Source organism: Heteronotia binoei, chromosome 6, assembly GCF_032191835.1.
Source record: "Heteronotia binoei isolate CCM8104 ecotype False Entrance Well chromosome 6, APGP_CSIRO_Hbin_v1, whole genome shotgun sequence".
NCBI lineage: Eukaryota > Metazoa > Chordata > Lepidosauria > Squamata > Gekkonidae > Heteronotia > Heteronotia binoei.
In genome coordinates, this window is record NC_083228.1 from 81,770,070 (window position 1) to 81,790,738 (window position 20,669).

Consider the following 20,669-nt stretch of genomic DNA (forward strand, 5'->3'; position numbering starts at 1 on the left):
TTTAAAATCTTATTTAGCTATTGGAGTTTAAGCTCTTTTCAGTTCTTTTTTCCTGTTTCTTGAAATAAATGTTTAAAATTACAAACTTTCTGCAAAATGTTTTTCTCTGATACAAAGTGGGAATGGAATTTTCTGATGGTTTTACTTGTGGTAGTAGTTTCTTCACTGCACTCAATAATACTGATTATTCTTGTTGAAGGGAAAGACGAGGCAAATGAAATTGAGATGACTATCCCAGGATTGGACTGGGGAATGGAAGAGGTGATGCAAAAGGACCAAAAGAAAGTACCACAAAAAAAAGTTCCCTATGCAAAGCCAATCCCAGCACAGTTTCAACAGGTTAGTAATATGTAATGGGTCTAGAAAAGAAAACTGTCCATTACATTGCCTTATTTGAATTATTATATTGCCTTACTAGAAAACAGAATGCTAAATCCATTCTCATTAATGAACTGCTGTAGATCAAAGATACACAGCTTTGAAAATATAGAGAGTCTTGTGGATTCTATTTTCATGAAGTCTCTAAATAGACAATAACAGTTGTAATGTAAACATAATTAAATTGTTATTGATCAAGAAATCAAACTGTTTAAATAGTTTAATTGTTTAAACAGGAGAAGTATCAGGGCACACTTACATGAATGAATAAATCCAGTTACTTTCAAACTTGTACTCACAACAGAACATGTTTTTAAGTAGTGTAGAAAGTAAAGGTAGTCCATACTTAAACATGTTTATGTGAATTTTATAAGCTGATAACATTTTCCTTAACTCTCAGAGGGTGCCAACTTTATTAGATACATTGGTCATCGATGAAATCAGTTTGCATGGCAAAGTGTAGAATGCACATTGCTTGCTGAGTTGTGTGACATCTAAGAGAACAGACACTGACTAGAGCACCTCCAGTGCGCATTGCAAGAGACAATGTCTTTTGGACAGATTAACTGCTATGAACATTCTTCCATCTGAGAAACTTTTAATAAACTTATGATGAACTCCCAAACATTCTGAAAAGTACAGTTTTAAACACAGAGTTGTGCCCTTCTTAACCCCCTGACTTCAGTAAATTTATAAGGGCATAATTCTGCTTAGGAATGTACTGCAAAGCTCCCTATTACAAAATTCTCTTTGGCACCCAGCAATATTTCATCAAAAGAATGGTACAGTGGGCTGGATCCAAACTACAGGGATTATTTGCTTCATATATTTATATCTGCTGTACTGTCCAACAGATCAAGATGGGTTACAAATAAAAACAAAACCAGTTAGAACAGATTATCAGATAGCACTACATGGGGCCAAAATGACAATTCTCAAATTAGGGATTGGATATATTTTTCAGATGTGTTGCTAGAACATTCTCTAATCCTAAAATCTAAAGTAGCCCCCTGATTCAAACTAATCAGATTTCATCATCTGAGATTCCCATACCTGGTTAATATCTCCAGATTTAACATCAGAACATCCTTCACAGCTCTCCGCTTTCAGACTATGCAAACAACTCTGTTAACTGGTCGATATTCCCACATTCCAACAGAACAATGTTTTTTGCATTTGTGGTTCATCTATGATAGAGAACCTCCCCCATTATATTCTATCCTGTCCACTCTACAACACCCCAGAATTTAATTTCTGTCTGGAGTACTAACCTTAAAAGCACGTTCAGAAACTGAAAAGATTATATTTCTGTTACCTGACAATGATGCTCATGTGTCCTGTAGAGTCTGTTTGTTTGCCCTTGCAGCTGAGAAGATAAAAGCAAGAATAATATCAAATGCTGTAACTTCTTGAGGTTGGCCTTTCTGGGGAACTTTTAAGGTGTTAATTGGAAACTTTGTTGTTTGGGTTCTGTTTTGTAACGGCCAATGGCTATACACAATAAATTTTTGACTGATAGCACTACATTAGGATTTAGAGAGCAACACAAAAGCATGATATTACAAGCCCACTTTTAAGCCAAAAATATCATAATGATAATCACTAGCTTCTAGTGACACCAATAAAAGCTCGTAAAAGAGCCATAATAAATTCAAAATACAATAACTGGCAGCCATAATAAAAAACATAATAGCAACAGCGGTTATTACAATTCAAAAGCTTAATCACCAATAGCAGCAAAAGATGGCGGGTTTTATTTATTTATTTATAATTTATATACTGCCCTTCCCTGAGTTCACAGGGCTCAGGATGATTAACAAGAACAAAAAGTACAATATAAAACCAGATTTTTAAAAAGTAAGTTAAAATTAAAGTGCATTGGATGGCACTAGATAATTACAGTATGGATTACTGTCCCACAAGTGGGAGGAAAGCAAAGTGGCGGTTGGGGAGGGCATGCCAGATATGGTGATACCCACTGCTGTCCTCAATCAAAAGCCTAGCAGAACATCTCTCCTTACATGCCTTGTAACTGTTTCAACCAGACTCTCTCAGTAATGCCCAGAAACATCCTCAGCACACTTTAAAACTAATAGTTTGCAAATACTTTGAACAAAAGTAATTTAGCCTGGTGTCAAAAGGTTACTAGGTTTGGTGCCAGAGGAAGGGTGTGCTTAGGAAGTTGGATCTAAATATGTTGTTTTGTCAGAGGAAAGGCTCCATCCTTGAATGGATCTATCCCATTGTATTTTGTCAATAATACTTCTGCCATATGGTTCTATTATCATCCTTAGGCTTGGATGCAGAATAAAGTTCCCATCCCTACACCTGCTGAGCCATTGAATGACAGAAAGGAAGATCTTAAACTAGAAGAGAAAAAGAAGTCACAGGCAGAGATTGAACAGGAAATGGCAGCTCTTCAGTATACTAACCCACAGCTTCTGGAGGTATGTAACAAGGCCAGCATCAGCATACCCTGACATGAGGACAGCTGCTGAGGCCCTGGGCTTCCAATGGGACCCATTGTCTCTTCTCTTAGTGCCAGCCCACGTGCCCTTCTCCACCTGCTGACATGTGAGCACACAGTGCACAGGACTGTCAGTGGAAAGTGTGCAGGTGGTGTGTGCATTAAGAGTTCTTTGGATGAAGAGCAGGTTGCGAGGTTTGTGCCATTATAGATGTATTCTAAATATAGTCATTTATAATGAATAAATGATGTCACCAAACATTGTGGAAAAGGTTTCTCTGCTTCTGATAAATCTCTAATTGACATATGTACAGTCATGATATGGTAAAAGTTCTTGATATAGAATTGTATCACTTCCTAGCCATATTTTTCAGTTGGAACTCTATAGATTAAAAATCTGAATTCACAGTCAGTGTATTTCAATTTCCAAAGTTCCTAAACAGTGTTTGTAGCCAGTTTGGTGTAGTGGTTAAGTGTGCGGACTCTTCTCTGGGAGAACCAGGTTTGATTCCCCACTCCTCCACTTGCACCTTATAGCATGGCCTTGGGTCAGCCATAGCTGTGGCGGAGGTTGTCTTTGAAAGGGCAGCTGCTGTGAGAGCCCTCTCAGCCCCACCCACCTCACAGGGTGTCTGTTGTGGCGAGGAGAAGATATAGGAGATTGTAAGCCTCTCTGATTCAGACAGAAGGGCAGGGTATAAATCTGCAGTCGTCTTCTGTTATCCAAAGGTCCACAAGTAACTGCATGGGAAGACTTTAAACTATCTCCAGATAGATTTAAACTATCTCCAGAGCTATACTAATAGTAGTAGTAGTGGTATGACTACTATTTTATTCGGCTTATTAATCACCCCATCCTAACTAGTGCCAAGCTCTGGGCAGTATATATCAGTAATAAAAATACAGAAACAATTAATAAAACACTGTCCCTGTTTGATTGTTTTGCAGCAACTGAAGATTGAGAGGCTTGCACAAAAACAAGCTGAGCAGGGTCAGCCACAGCCTCCTGCAGGAGGACCTGTTCATGGACCCCAGCATTTCCCAGGTCAAGGTCCAATGTCTCAGGTGCCTCAAGGCTTTCAGCAGGCCCATCCACCTCAGCAGATGCCAATGAATATGCCTCAAATGGGACCACCAGGGCCACAGGGACAGTTCAGACCTCCAGGACCTCAAGGACAAATGGGGCCACAAGGTCCTCCTTTGCACCAAGGAGGTAGTGGCCCACAGGGATTTGGGCCACAAGGACCTCCACAAGGACTGCCTAGGCCTCAAGAGCTTCATGGACATCAAGGAATGCAGAGACATCCTGGTCCTCATGGGCCAGTGGGGCCTCCAGGACCACCTGGTCCACAGAGTAGTTCTGGCCCTCAAGGACACTTAGGCCCACAAGGCCCACCTGGCCCTCAGAGTCATATAGGACAACAAGGACCACCAGGGCCACAAGGCCACTTAGGTCCTCAAGGACCACCTGCAGGTCAAGGACCACCTGGCCCAAGAGGGATGCAAGGTCCTCATGGAGTGCAAGGAGTTCAAGGGATGCAGGGTCCTGTATCTCAAGGGCCCTTGATGGGACTTAATCCAAGAGGCATGCAGGGACCTCCAGGGCCACGAGAGAACCAAGGGCCTGGTCCACAAGGAATGATGATGGGTCATCCATCACAAGAAATGAGAGGGCCTCATGGTTTACTGGGACATGGTCCACAGGAGATGAGGGGTCCTCCACCTCAGGGTTCAATGATGGGACCTCCACAAGAATTGCGTGGGCCACCAGGTACACAGGGACAGCAGGGACCTCCGCAAGGCACTATGGTAGGACCTCAAGCAAACATGCCAGGGCCTCAAGGACAGCAGAATCCTTCAAGGGGGCCACATCCTTCCCAGGGCCCTCCACCTTTCCCTCAGCAGAAAACTCCCTTGCTTGGTGATGGTCCTCGGACCCCATTCAATCAGGTATGATTGCTAAAGATGGATCTCCATGGTTATATGTTCCTAGCAGGACAATAATATCTTTTAAAAATACGTGATTATTTAAAGTGTATAAGCACAGAATTTCCAGAGTTGCTAATAATCCCAGTGCAAAATAGATTAGATGAAGTTTGGATTGTACAGTGTGTTGTTTGCTGTGGAATATGGCAATATGATTTATAATTAATAAAGTATTAAAGTTAATCTGAAGCCTTGAAGAATATAAAATAGCAGTACAGCATCAAAGATTACAAGAATGTTTTTAATGTAAATTTTTTTTCTGGTAGCCCCTATTAATAGACACAATTCAGAGTGCCATGAAGCAAGCTCCTGCCAGCTAGACTTGTGAGCTTTTTTTATTCCCAAGTGTATCATTTTTCCTGCATCACTACAATGGCTACTTTTTAAGGCTGGAATATTTGAAAAGCAGTTTTTGGTGTGAGGACTTTCAAGCTATCCCTTGCACTCATCTCAAGTAATATTGAGATCATAGCCCATGTGGTTCAAATGTTAAGATCACGTATATGTTGCTAGGTTTTAGTTTTACTAGGTTTTTATAACTCAGTTGTGCAACAAAATATTTTCACATTTGTTTTCATTCTGGAGTCATATCTTTATCTAGACAGATGATTGCAAAACACACGAAAACAGAATTATAGTTGCATTATATTATATTAGAGAACATTCTACTTAAGAATAGTGAGATGTTTGTTGAGAGCTGATTGAATGAGAAGTGAATGAGGAAGTTGTCAGTGGGGGAATCCATGAAGAAATAACAGATGAGTGCACTAGGCTGTAGCTCTGCCCACGTTATGTTGTGATAGTGTGTGGCATGGACTGCAGTGGGGCTGTTGCGAATGTTTCCTTGTGCACGTTCACACCTCTTGCAAGGTATTGTGGTGCGTTCCTTATTCTAACCCTTTGTAAAGTGATAGTGTCACAAGACTCCTACTACTCACTCTGATTATTGGAATTAGCAAAGTTATTGTGATTCCCTGGGTTGTTGTTTTTTTTTGAGGGAGACTGAATTCTTTTAAGTCCATGTGATTTCTTTGTCAGTCCAAGCTCTGTGGCATTGCCAGGCAGGAGTGGAGAACCACAGAATGTTCTAGGATTCTCTAGATTTGCCTTTTTGGAGTTGTGTATAGAATGACCAGATGCAAGGAAGAAAAGTGTTCCACTGCTTTTCCAGAAGTCAGAAACCTCAGATTCTCTGCAGGGCTACTTAGGGCCTATCTGTTCTGGGATCCACCCTAGGTCCTTGCTGTGGAACAGGATACAGCCTACTCTCCTCCTTCTAGATGAGAAAGACCAATTGAACTTACTGTGAATGTCCCTTCTGTCTTAACAGGTAGGCAGGCAACCAAACTCAGGAGTAGATCAGGATGTACACTTAGGGGTGAGGGGCAAGGTCCTGGATCTGTGGTTTTGTGCTAGAGTAGGCAACAACGAGGCCTGCTTAGGCTTTCCTGGATTGTTTGATTTGGAAATGGAAGTCAACTCAACTCTGGAAGGGGATACAAAATTGTTTGGCAGTGCCTTAGCCAATTTGATGTAGTGGTTAAGTGTGGACTCTTATCTGGAAGATAAGATAAGATAGGGTGTCTGTTGTGGGGAGGGGGAGAGAAAGAAGATTGCAAGTCACTCTGAGACTCATTTGGATAGTGAAGGGCAGAATATAAATCCAATCTCTTCTTCTCTTCTTAGTCCAAAGAGGACTCTTGCTATCCTTCTTGCTGTCCTACCTGCTAGGAAAGATTTTTCATGATAAGCTGAACTTTCTGTTTCATTAACTCCTCTTTTATATTGAATTTACAGGAAGGACAGAATCCAGGCCCACCTCCATTAATACCAGGTTTGGGACAGCATGGAGGGCCTGGCCGTCATGGCCCTCATAACCAAGGACCTGGTCCTAATAAAGGTAATTAAGCATGCTGCTTGCTTTGAATAAAAACCCTTAAGCTCCATGTAATTGCTGAGCAAGCCTTGTCAATAAATAAATCTTCAGAGCTGTATTGGGGAGATAGTGCATAGGTGATATAAGGTAATGTATGTGTTTGGTTTGAATTGTACGTTGTCTTTTGGCCATCAGTCATCAAAGAAGTCACATAAATATTATACAAAGGTTGGAACTAATAAAACGATAAAACACACACACAGATAACATGCTAACATCTTGCAGAAGTAAGGAATAATTTAGTTTATTAATTCCTTTGGTCTCTCAGAGCCTATAAATAAAACTCTGGCACTTGTGTTCTGAGACGCTTTGGGCCCAGGTTTGAATTGTGATAGAATCAGACCAGTAACTAATCCACACTTTCAGTAGTAGAGTTGTATATTACAGGTACATAGTTCTTACCAGTAGTCTGGGATATGAATTCTGAGCCAGCATTCTGAGCCAGCTGTAGTTCCCCAATTCATCTTCAAGCACAGCCTTTCATAAAGGGCATTATCAGAATTCTCTCTGGAAGTTATCTTGACATGTTAAGAGATGGTAGCAAAATGCTGGTCTGGTAAACTGGTAAAAAACACCCCTAGCTGAAATTTAACTTTGCAGACATCGAATGCATGCTACATTGGTTGACATAAATAGATTAATGTATGAAAAGACACCCAGATAAAATTTCAGATTTGAATAAAGAATGAAATTACATCTGCTAAAACAACAGGAAGGCAAGGAATATATACAAGGTCCAGACTGAACAGTATAATAAAAGAACAAAATGTGATTTTAAAATAGCCTTTGCTCTAACACAGGGGTGTCAGACATGTGGTCTAGGGGATGGATCAACCCCCAGAGGGGTCCTATCAGGCTCACAAGCAAATGGCTGTTGTCTGCTTCCTTTTCCCTCTCCCTTGCTTCTTTCTGCAACACAGCTTGCTTTGCTAGGCTTGCTCAATCACACGGGAGCTACAGAGCAAAGAACTGTCCTGAGTACTACTGGGTTTGCCTCCCCCTTTTCACTGTATTCGAGTCTTTATGATCCAGTCTTTCTCAGTAGGAAAGAAATGTGAACTATTTAGAAGAGAAATAATAAGTCAGTGATGTGGATGAGACTGAGAGTGTGTGTCCAAACTAAGTTCACCCAGCACATTTGCTTTGTAGAATGGGGATTTTTAACCTAGGCTTCCCAGATGAGTAGGCTGATCCTGACCACTATACATGGCTGTCTCTATTCTTGCACTGTCTCATAGGAGTTGATTTTTCTGGGAAGACTATAGTTTTGTAGACACACATAGCCCTCACTTTGTGTCATGATGCCTCCACATGTTCTTGGCCAGTACACAAAACAGTTTATGTACAAAAGCTCACAATACTCAGCCATTTCTCCTGGGTGTTAGGCTCAAAGCTTTGTCCATGAGATTTCTGTAATTAATTTCAGTAGATCAAAAGTAGGTTTGCAGCTAAAAGATACACACCTGAACAACATCTGAACAGCCTACTGAACTGCAGGCTGGGCATTGGAGCATCCTCGGCTTATAGTCCTGGGTGACTTCAGTGTCCATGCCGAGGACGCGGCTTCCACTCGGGCGATGGACCTAGAGTTTTCCATGGCAGCACTGGGACTCTCCCAATATATAACAGTGCCCACGCATCGGACCGGACACACATTAGACCTGATCTTTGCGGTGGGAGTTGTAGTGGATCAGATTTCTGCCGAGGCAGTGCCATGGTCTGACTACTATGCCCTGAGGGCCCGTGTGGATAATCCACCCCAACCCAGTTTAGGCGGTGAGCAAGTTTTAGCTCGCCCACGAAGCAAGATGGACCCTCTGCGGCTTCAAATGACTTTACGTGATATCTGGCTCTCTGGTGACTTGTTGGATGAGCTGGTAGAGATCTGGAATAACCAGCTCTCTACAGCCATCGATGAGATCCTCGACGTCCTCTTCTTCTTCGTTCACGATCTGCTCCATGGTATACCCTGGAGCTGCAATTGAGACGACTAGCGAGACAATGGTGACGCACTCGCAGCAAAGCTACGAGAACATCTTATAGGTCATTTATGCAGACCTGTGAGATGGAAGTCTGGGCCACAAATAAGACTTACTTTGCGTCCCGGATTGCATCTGCAACCTTGCACCCAGCACAATTGTTTAGTATAATTCAGTCACTAACAACTTTACTGCAAGGTAAACCAAACGTTAGAGAATTGGAAATTGGCTGTGAGGCTTTTGCGAATTTCGCAGGTAAGGTCTCATCGCTCCAACGCGACCTTTTCGCCATAATTGATACAGTGAAAGAACTTGGGGCACCAAGCACGTCTTCTGGTCCAATTCTAGATTCCTTCAATCCACTCAGCCTGGAGGAAGTCGACAGGATCCTTTTTGCTGTACGCCCTACAACCCGTGGGTTGGACCCATGCCCGTCCTGGCTTATAAAAGCTAGCCAGGCGTTGCTATGTGAGCCACTACAAGGTATTGTCAATAGATCCCTGGTAGAAGGGATTTTTCCCACACCTCTTAAAGAGGCTGTGGTCCGTCCCCTCTTGAAAAAACCATCTGCAGATTAGGGAGGGATTGTGGCTCAGTGGTGGAGCATCTGCTTGGGAAGCAGAAGGTCCCAGGTTCAATCCCTGGCATCTCCAAAAAAGGGTCCAGGCAAATATGTGTGAAAAACCTCAGCTTGAGACCCTGGAGAGCCGCTGCCAGTCTGAGAAGACAATACTGACTTTGATGGACCAAAAGGTCTGATTCAGTATAAGGCAGCTTCAAATGTTCATATATGACCATATTGGTGAACTATCGACTGGTATCAAACCTTCCCTTTTTGGGTAAGGTTATAGAGTGGGCGGTGGCAACTCAGCTACAGGGATTCCTGGATGACACTTCCGCACTGAATCCATTCCAGTCCGGCTTTCGAACAGGTCACGGGACAGAGACAGCTCTGGTCGCCCTCATACATGACCTCATGCGACATCTGGATCGGGACGGCTCAGCAGTGCTAAGATCTAAGTCAGTTGCATTTGGTATGGTTGACCATCAGCTACTGACTAGCTGCCTTGCCGATGTGGGGATTCAGGGGTCCGCCTTACAGTGGTTGGCCTCCTTTCTCCTAGATCGGGGACAAAGGGTGGTGATAGGGGAGGAATCATCCCAAAGGCACCCACTTATATGTGGTTTGCCACAGGGTGTGGTTCTGTCCCTGATGTTATTTAACATCTATATGCACCCCGTTGCCCAGATTGTCAGGAGGTATGGGCTGGGATGTCACCAATATGCAGATGACACCCAGCTCTATCTATTGATGGGTGGCCAGTCTGACTGTACCCTGGAAAATCTAGACCTGGCTCTTCAAGCTGTAGCATCTTGGCTCAGGCTGAGTCGGTTGAAGCTGAATCTGATGAAGACGGAGGTTCTCTACCTGAGCTGGGGTGGTCCAGGGGGGGAGATCCTTCTGCTGGCTGTTGACGGGGTGTCACTAATACTGGCCCCTATGGTCAAGAGCTCGGGTGTGCTCCTTGAGTCCTCTCTTAGAATGGAGGCCCAGGTAGCAGCCACTACCAGATCCGCCTTTTTTTCATCTCCGGCGGGTGCGGCAATTGGCCCCTTTCCTGGAGCATGATGACTTAGCAATGGTGATCCATGCCACAGTCACCTCAAGAATAGATCACTGTAATGCTCTCTACATGAGGCTACCCTTGTCGCTGACTCGGAAACTACAGCTAGTGCAGAATGCTGCAGAACGGCTGTTAATGGGGCTCCCCCAATGGGAGCACATTTGGCCATTGCTGAAAGAGCTGCACTGGCTACCTATTGTGTTCCAAGTCCATTTCAAGGTGTTGGTATTGACCTTTAAAGCCCTCTGTGGTCAGGAGCCTATCTGCGGGACTGCCTTTCTTCACATGTTCCCCAGAGAGCACTGTGTTCAGGAACAAAAAATCTATTGTCCATCTCTGGCCCAAAGGAGGCTAGGTTGCGTTTGATGTGAGCTAGGGCCTTCTCGGTGGCAGCACCAGAATTGTGGAATGCTCTCCCGGAGGCCATAAGGGCCCTGCGGGATCTTTCTACTCTGTAAGACCCAATTGTTCCGACAGGCCTTTGATATCTAACCAGGAGAGAACTGCCACCCTACATCATTATAGAGTACTATGTGATCACCGTCAGAAAAGAACAACTCGCTTATATTGTAGTGATACAGCGCCACGAAATGGTTTTAAAATCTTAAACTGTAATTATGTTTTATTGGTTTTTATTGGTTTTAACTTGTGAATATGAATGCTGTCAGCTGCCCTGAGTCTGCTTGCGGGGAGGGCGGGATAGAAATTTAAAGTAATAGATAAATAATAAATAAATAAAAGTCTTCCAGATTACTACAGAAGTGTCTTCAGATTTTGATGCAATAATTCAGAGGAAGAGGTGTCCGTTATCAGATTGTTAGATAAACACAGTGTTGGAAGAGTGCTAATCTTTTAAGCGTGTTTTAAAGTTTTTTTAAAAAATTGTGTTTGTGTCCTTTATAAAATTTCTATCTCTGCTACCTGGCATTGCATTTTATGACATATGACCTGGCCCAACAAGGTCTCATTTATGTCAGATCCAGTCCTCATAAATAAGTTTGACACCTCTGCTCTAATAAAGTTTTGCAGTGGAATGCAAATAAAAATCTCTCAGGGAAGCAGTGAGAATGAAAACTCAAATGATGGCCTAAATTATAATAAACTACACTATGGGAAAAAAGCTAACTTTCAATATAGACTTTATTGCAGAAAATTAGCACATTCTAAAATAGTTAATGAATTATTTTTAAATATTTTTTACTAATAGAAATTTTTGTGCATTTGTTAAGGTGATTCTCGTGGTCCACCAAACCATCACATGGGCCCTCTCTCAGAAAGAAGGCATGATCAAAACAGTGGCCCTGATCATGGCCCTGAGAGGGGTCCCTTTCGAGGTGGCCAAGACTGGGGTGAGGGTAGAGACAGCAGAGGCATGCAAGAGAGACGAGGACCTCATCCAGATTTCCATGATGATTTTGACCGACCAGATGAATTTCGTGATGACTTCCATCCAGACAAGCGATTTGGCCACCGTTTACGTGAATTTGAGGGACGGGGAGGCCCGCTCCAAGAAGACAAATGGAGACGTGGTGGTCCAGGCCCGCCTTTTCCTCCTGACCACAGAGAATTTAACGAAGGAGAGGGACGTGGCCCAAATCGTGGACCTGGACCTTGGGATGGACGAAGACCTTCAGATGAGCGATTTCCTCATGATTCTGAAGATGCACGGTACCGGGGAAGAAGAGATGAAAGGTAAGATTAGTTTTTATTAATTTAAAATTAACTAAAATTAACTAAAATATCTCTAGTTGAACATATTATAGCAAATATAATTGATTTTGGATAGATGAATATTTATATATGGAAAAAATTACTTACAAGTCTATCGAATGGCCCATTATTAAAAAAATATTTTTGAAAAACCATACTGTACAGACAACAGTTCTGTTCTCTGAGGACATAAAAAGAACAGAAAAACTCAATTAACAAGAATTGCAAATTCGGTGTGTATGTGAAGTTGCAACTGACTTCTGGCAACCCCATAGGGTTCTCAAGGCAATAGACTAACAGAAGTGGTTTGCCATTGTCTTCCCCTGTATAATGATGCTGGAATTCCTTGGTGGTCTCCCATCCAAATACTAACTAGGGTCAACTTTGCTTAGCTTCCAAAATCTGAAGACATTAGTCTAGCCTGGGCCATCCAGGTCAGGGCAAGAATGTTCAGGTTATACTGACATAGACTAGAATACCTTTTGAAGCAGGGATGTCAAACTCATTTGTTATGAGGGCTGGACCTGGGATAAATGAGACCTTGTTGGGCTGGGCTGTGTCAGGCCAGGCCATGTGTGTACCTATTTACCATTAGGTAGCAGAGATATAAACTTTTTAAAGGACACAAACATAACTAAAGATGTTTTTTAAAAAAAAAAAAATAAATAAAACATGCTTAAAACATTAGCACTTGTTGGTCTTAAAGGTGCTTTCTTTGTATTTTTCCCATGGGATCCAGAGAACTTGGAAGCTCTGTGTCTTTCTCTCCCTCCCCAAGGGACCAGGAGGGGGACAAGCCTCAACCAGTGGAGAAAATTGAGGTTTTGCTCTGTAGCTCCTATGTGATTGCAAAGCAAGTTGAGATGCAGAAGGAAGCAAGAGAGAGGGAGAAGGAAGCAGGCAACAGGCAGTTGCTTGGGGGCCTGATAGGAGCCCTCAGGGGGCCTGATTCAGCCTCCCGGCCGCATGTTTGACACCCCTGTTTTAAAGAATACATTAAAATAGATAATGAATGGGGTTTTTGTTTTGCTTAATAACGCACACAGAGAGACAGACAAGTAGCATCTGTTGAAGCACTTTAGGACTGTTACAATTTATCCAGCCAATTTGATTTGAACTTTAAATGTGGATGCTCTGTGTGTGCATGCGCACGAGAGGTGTAATGCTACAACTTTCTGTCCCTTTCTCCCATTTTCTTCTTTCTGTTATACGTGTTAGTAGGCCTGCCAATCTAAAATGTTAATTAAAGCAGCTAATAAGATTAAATTGCATTAAATGGCTGCTTGGACTAGTATAATACTTTTTACTGAAATTTGCAACATTAATAATAAGCAGCAGATCTTATTAGAGGTCAGTACACTTAATTAAATGATACTGCGTAATATCTGTTCATGAAGAGCCTCTTCACTACATATTTGGCTCATTTTGATCCTTGTAAAATACTTCTGGGTCTGTGCACAACACTTCCTTCAGCTGCTGCATATCAATCCTATAATTCTTCTCTCAACTCTTCTTTTTTATATTGCTTATGTTTTCCAGAATGGATTACAGCAATAAAGAACCACAGTTTCAGATACAGGAAAAAATAGCAAACTGTGTAGCACCATAATAGCAATTATATTGTAACAACAACAAAAACCTTAAAGGGAAACATCCATATCCAACTAGAGATACATTTCAACTTGCTGCATAAAGAGTCTCATTACAAAGGTTGTCTTCTTCTGTCACGATGTAAATAAGCCCAATAGAAGAATCAAGTCAATTCAAGGGACCGGTTTCAGTTTCAAAAACCTTCATCAGCCAAGGCTTTAGATTTGCAGTTTAGTACATCATGGCTTCAAGCCACACACACACAAAAAAGATAACTTGCTATTTGAAAAGTTTTGTTATTTTCTGGCTGGTAATTTCTCAAGAGAAGCAGTTACCAGCCAGAAAATAACAGAACTTTTGTCCTAAACAGGAAGGACTGGTGCTTCAAATAGCAAGTTATCTTTTTTTTTTTAATGTGGCGTGAAGCCATGATGTATTAAACTTCAAAGCTAAAGTCCTGGCTGATGGAGGTTTTTGAAACCGTAACCGGTCCCTTGAATTGACTTGATTCTTCTATTGGGCTTATTTACATCATGACAGAAGAAGACAACCTGTGTGCTTTTAAAGTTTTATTAAGTTTTCATATAAGCAGAAATAAGGGGCAAAGGGGCTAAAAGGGTATAGAAAAGAAATAGTACATACATAGAAAAGTTGTCCATTCTGCAAGACCATATGTTCACCATACAAAAGACTATAATATCTTTCCATGGGGGGGGCGGAGCGTCGCGATATAATGGCGGACGCAGTTTAAGCTAGCTCCGGTCGCCTCCTTCCCCAAACCCTTCAGAATTCAACAAAATAAACTCTGATGTCTACAAAAACAAAAGGAAAAGCCGTCCGAAGTAAGAAAAAGCAAGATTCTAAAAAAGAAACCTTGGTATCAGCATTCTTCTTGCCTGAAAACGCGCTAAAGGTGAGTGGCCCGGTCGCGTGCTCCCCAGACAGCCTTAACATGGCGCCCAGCCCGACTTCTCCTAAGCCTGCTGACGCTTCCCATACTGACAGCGTAGCAGAAAGACCAACCACTACGAAAGACTTAGATCTATTAAGAATGGACATTCATAAGTACTTCAATGAAGCCATTATAGACCATATTAAGCCTCTGAAAGAAAAGATTGGTGAGCTCTCAGAAGACCTCAATACTACAGCAAGCATAGCTGAACGCTCAGCGGAGCTAGGCTTGTCGTTAAAGGGGGAAGTTGCCATCTTAAAAGAAAACGAACATAAACTACAAAGCAGGCTGGCAATATTGGAACATAAATGGCGGGCCCTAAATATTAAGCTCCGCGGATTTGAGGAGGGAGCGGAAGAGAAGAAGGACCTATTGCTATTTGTGGCAGACTGGCTGCGGGAGACATTTTCCCTGCCTGACAACGTGGCTGCTAATATAGTGAGAGTTCAAAGATTGGGCGCCATTTCCTTGCAACGTCGCAATTTTCCTAGGGACATATTAGTTCAATTTACTAACTCACGACTAAAGGACCTTGTACTACAGAAATCAAGACAAATGGATGATGTCACACACAGGGGGAAGAAAATCCTGCTCCTGCTTGATCTTTCGCCAGAAACGCTTGATAAAAGAAGGAAATTAAAGATCGTTTCCAACAAGCTCCATGAAAGTAAGCTCAGATTCAGATGGAGCCCGACTTCGGATCTCTTGTTGTTTAAAAATGGCGCCTTTTACAAGATCCACGATGCGCAATCAGGAATTACGGCGTTGAATGCTCTTGCTATCAAATACACAGAAGAAGAGGAAAAAGAGCTACGAAAAAATTTCAAAACGCCTGGAGACAACCAGCCACCTGAAGATGGGGTTTAAATTCCTATAACTCTAAACAAACTCCATTTTAGCTAACAGAATACTAACTGGTCCCAGCAGCCCCGTAGGGCTTTCACCTTCAAGAAACCGTTATGAAGTTGTTATATAATATCTTTCCATATTTTCAGCATAAAACCTCAATGCTTAATGTTATATATGTATCGTTAACTCTTGCTCCAACTTTCTTAATTTGGATCATAGCCTCAATATACATACAATACCGCATAATAGTAGTAAGTGAAAAAAAAATAAGACAACCTGATTACAAATAATAGTAGTGAGTAAAAAAAATAAATAAGACAACCTCATTACAAAGACAACCTTTGTAATGAGACTCTTTATGCAGCAAGACAAAATGTATCTCTAATTGGATATGGACATTTCCCTTCAAGTGCTTTGTTGTTGTTACAATATAATTGCTATTATAGTGCTACACGGTTTGCTATTTTTTCCTGTGTTTTCCAGAAAGCAATCACCAAAGGTGTCATAAATATTGTAAAACTAAGTTTTGAAATATATTAACGTTATGATTCCTGTAAAAATAATATCTAAATTTGTAAAAAGGTAAATGATGCTACTAAATAAAAATATCTACATTTTGCTTGCAATAGGATTGCATTCTGTCTTTAATGATTTGGGAGATGTGGTGTCTCACAGAGTCCTAAACTATTCCAGCACAACCCTAGTCAGTGAGGAGACTCATTTGGAGACTAGAGAAAGTATTTGAAGTAGAAGTAGTAAATGAAAGATCAAGACGGAAATGCTTTAGGGTTCTTTTTAAAATGTTATTTGATCAGGCAATCAATTGAATTTCCCAAGACTTGTTTTGAGCAGAAACGCACAGGAACACAGTTCCGGCTGGCTTGGCCAGTGTTCTAGCTCAAAAATAGCCCTGGAAGGCAGCCACGGGCTCCTCCCTTCCCTGGCCTCTCTGCTCACAGCAGGCACGAAGTGCCAGTGAGGAAGGGAAGAAAGAAGGGAAAGAGGCAATAGCAACTGGGTGACCAGCGAGAAAGGAGGGGAAGGGTTGCTGCTGATGACATCAGTGAGTGTGGCCTAATATGCTAATGAGCTCCTGCTGGGCTTTTTCTACCAAAAAAAGCCCTGGAATTGTCTATCAGTGTCAGGAATACAAATGTGAAACTGATCTGGTATGAGAAACTTGAACATGGTATTTTGCAAATATTCAGAGTGTGTAAACCAGCACTCTAAGTATAAAAATGAGTTTGTTTAACCTTGACTTCTGGGTGCCAAAAACCTGTTGATAACATGGAGGCACTGTTCTGCAGAAGGAAATTCTGAGCTGACTTGCCTTTGGATTTATTTCAGCTGTGTTTTTCAAGTGGTCAGGATCTTTTCTTCAGCAGGAAATACAACTCATAATCTGATTATTAATAACTGAACAAGACTGAACAAAGGGAATTTGTCCCTTTGTTCAATCACAAAATGGCTGCCAAGGGGGAAAATTGCTAAATGTTGGAAGATTCTAAACCTTTCTATGATAGAGGCAGCTATTTCCAAATTTACATTCCTTGCAGGCTCAGAAGTGAAGCCTCCTAGAATCCTCCAAAGCATCTCCTGCTTCAGCAAGGTACAGGATAGCCAGGATTGGCTCTTAGGAAGAGGTATTCTGGGAAGAAATAAGTGGTTGCCAGGAAACACACTGATGGGCACCATGTCACCCAGGGGAAGCATGTTGGGGAACACAGGCCTCAAGCCTCCATTGTTTCAGTTGCTCTTTCAGCTATTGACATTTTTTCGCTGTACAATTAACCATTTTTGAGAATCTCTCTAGCCTGAGGATGCCATTTGCTAAATTTGCAAACTCTTTGGAATGATCAATACTAAGTACCAGTACTATGTAAACATAAGCCAAATTGAGTTTCAGGGACTGGAAAATGTTGTATTATTAAATTTCATTTTAGCTTGGGAAAGGTGCATTACTAAATCATGTTACCAAACATATCACATTAGAATTTAGAAGGCTGGAATTTTTTTGTTTATAAATTGGAAAAGAATATGATATAACTGTCATTCAAATGACTAAATATATGGATGTGGTCATTACAGCAGCACATTTACAGCTGTCATGGAGTCAGAACTATCACTGAATCAATCACATTTGCTGTGGGAAAGCAAGACTTCCATATGATCTGGCATTATGTTTTCAGGAGGGTTTGCGCTTTGGCATTTTTTAGAGAAGATATTTCCCCCCTATATGAATTAGCATAGTTACTGTTCTAATGGCCAGGTAGATTTCTTTTATTTACAAGTTAAAGGGCAACTCTGATTACATATAAAGGGGCCCACATTCTTTAACACCAAGTATTAGGCAGGGCCAACCCTACTAAGCTTCTGAGATCTGAAGAGATCATGCTAGCCTGGACTACCCAGGTCAGGTATATGCGACGTTAACTTGGGATCATTTGCCTCAGTACACATTGCTTTACACTTGCTTTCACTGAATTTCATTTGCTATTTTATGGACAAGATAAACCATAATTTATAGTCATGTCCAAACTGTGTGGTTTGACAAATTGCAGTTCATTCTAAACCATCTCGGTACCTATTTGAGGAGAAAGGGAGCAAACATGTGAACTCAAGAACTTCCTATTTTCATTATCAATAAACTATGACTAGTCATGGTATCTGAATGCAACAACAGTCTTCCACCTCCATGAGTCAAAAATACTAACAGTGTCTTTGTTCGTTTCTACAGTTAGTTTTTCTGTAATAATAACAGATGATTAATTTAAAAACCTGTTAACTGACTGAAAGTCCTGGGTTTTTAGTTTGACAGAGCAGACTTAATACCATCCAGTTGTAACAATTGCTAGTGTTATTTTTTAAATGGGTAAACACTATTTTTAAAGTGTTTTTTTTTTTTTAATTTGAGCCATGGCCTTCTAAGCATGGAGTTCTATATAACCTGGGTATTTGGACCTTTTTTCTTTGGTGCAGTTTCAGGAGAGGCACACCCTCAAGACATGAGAGCCGTGGACCCAGGGGGAGGGACAGTTTTCCTGGGCCTGATGATTTTGTACCAGAAGATAACTTTGACTCATCAGAGGAGAATACAAGAGGAAGAGATCATGGTGTCCGGGCACGAGGTCGGGGTACTCCAAGAGGTAAGGCAACATTGTTTCTTGCTAGAGATCTAAAATTTCATGTCCAATTGAGGTGGATGCTTCAAGTGGAATTTTTATTGGTATACCTGTGTTGCTCAAGTACCTTCACATTCTATATCTGTTGTTATGCAGGGGGTCGTAAAGGTCTGCTTCCCACTCCAGATGAGTTTCCACACTTTGAAGGAAGTCGAATGGATGGAAATCGAGACCCAGGTGAAATTTGATTGATTTATGCAAGAATGGCCATTCTCTAATGTCTAATATCAGTCATTCTCTCCCATTTGCATCTGAGTAACTGCTTTCACTTTTCAATTTGCCTTTCTAAATACACTAGATGACTTAGTGGTCATGACTGGGAAGAAAGGCAGGATATAAATGTTGTAAATAAATAAATATAAAAACAACATTTTTCTGAATACTAGATTTTTTTTAAAAGTAGCAGCAGGGGTAATTTTGTAGACAAAGAAGTGCTGGAGCTCATTAGCACAACTCATGCCATCATGATATCACCGGAAAGTGTACTAAATTATATCAGCTCAGCATCTACCTTAAAATGCTTCTTGAATTACAGTTGTCGTCATAAAACCTTACTCCCATCATACTTTTAAAATTACTTTCTCCTATGTGGTCACAGTGACATGATGAAGATTTCCATAAGAAAGAAAGAGCACAATAGAATTTAGAGGTTCCAGAGCTCCACTCCAGTGAGCTCCTGCCCAAATTGAGGCCTGAGTAGCAGTATAGACTATCATAGCCTGTGGCTCCCCTCCTTCTTGCTTTTTTTGTAACTTGTGTGTGTGTGAGAGAGAAAGAGAGAGAGAGAAACTACAGATCCTAAACCTGGCTTGCTTGTTCTGTCTTAGTCCAGCAACAGACCATCTGTGTTAGATCCCTCCAAGAAACTTCTCCAACATCCCTTCCAAGACTCTCTCAGCCCTTGTTACTGCATCCGCTTCCCTGTACCATGAGTCTGACAGCCATTTCATCCCACCTTTCTGAGAAATTGTGAGCCCTCTGTAATATGCAATATGTTTTACTCACCTTTCTCCCATCCTTGCCCAAATATTGTTAGTTTGGATTCTCAGTGCATGGTGTTTTAATACCCTTGCCATAGAAAAACATGCTCACATTCTTAATCTCCTTCCAAGATCTAGAACTTATTGCAAGCGCTGCTATTCTTTTTCCTGTCCTTTAAAAGGTATGTCTACAGTCTTTTATCTCTGATGCTTTCTAATGAAGGCAGAGAAGACAGCCTTACTTGAACAGGAGGTAGGGAATATTTGGAACAGCGTGCACTGTGAAATTTTATTTCCTCTCAAAGGATTCTGCCTGTCTAATAATATATTTTAATAGTAAATCTTTATGTGTATTGCAACACTGTCAGGTCCACGCCAGGATCACCCTCCTCATGATGGTCACTCTCCTGCAAGTCGAGAACGTTCTTCCTCAATCCAGGGAATGGACATGGCCTCATTGCCACCTCGCAAGCGTCCTTGGCATGATGGACCAGGAACCTCTGACCATCGAGATATGGACCATATCCAAGGAGGGCCTCCAGAGGAGAGAGGAAAGGGTAAGATTCATTCCTTGAAAAACAAGACAGTTTCCTCTAGAAAAATAGCCTTTCAATCATAAGAGGAAAGGTCAGTTCAAATTATATTATCTATATAATGCACCTACACTAGGCATTGTACAATGTGATGTAATGGTCAGAGTGTCAGACTAAGACCTGGGTTCATATCCCATCTCAGACATGGAGGTTACTGTGGGTGACATAACATAAGAGAAGCCATGTTGGATCAGGCTAGTGGCCCATCCAGTCCAACACTCTGTGTCACACAGTGGCCAAAAAAAAATAGGTGCCATCATGAGGTCCATCAGTGCAGCCAGGACACTAAAAGCTCTCCCACTGTTGCCTGCCCCCCCCCCCCAGCACCAAGCATACAGAACATCACTGCTGCAGACAGAGTTCCATCAATACACTGTGGCTAATAGCCACTCATGGACCTCTACTCTACTCCATATGTTTATCCAATCCCCCCTTGAGTCAG

General features: G+C 41.6%; 1 protein-coding gene across 1 annotated transcript in view; it reads left to right on the top strand.

The window, feature by feature from the left end:
- The window catches only part of WDR33 (WD repeat domain 33), a 97,424-nt gene that overhangs the window by 73,519 nt on the left and 3,236 nt on the right, over positions 1–20,669 (top strand). Inside the window, exons 15-22 of the mRNA XM_060241938.1 lie at positions 200–339; positions 2,673–2,825; positions 3,794–4,795; positions 6,629–6,731; positions 11,601–12,063; positions 18,452–18,618; positions 18,751–18,831; positions 20,003–20,191. Coding sequence (XP_060097921.1) covers positions 200–339; positions 2,673–2,825; positions 3,794–4,795; positions 6,629–6,731; positions 11,601–12,063; positions 18,452–18,618; positions 18,751–18,831; positions 20,003–20,191 — 2,298 coding nt within the window. The remainder of the gene's footprint in view (positions 1–199; positions 340–2,672; positions 2,826–3,793; positions 4,796–6,628; positions 6,732–11,600; positions 12,064–18,451; positions 18,619–18,750; positions 18,832–20,002; positions 20,192–20,669) is intronic.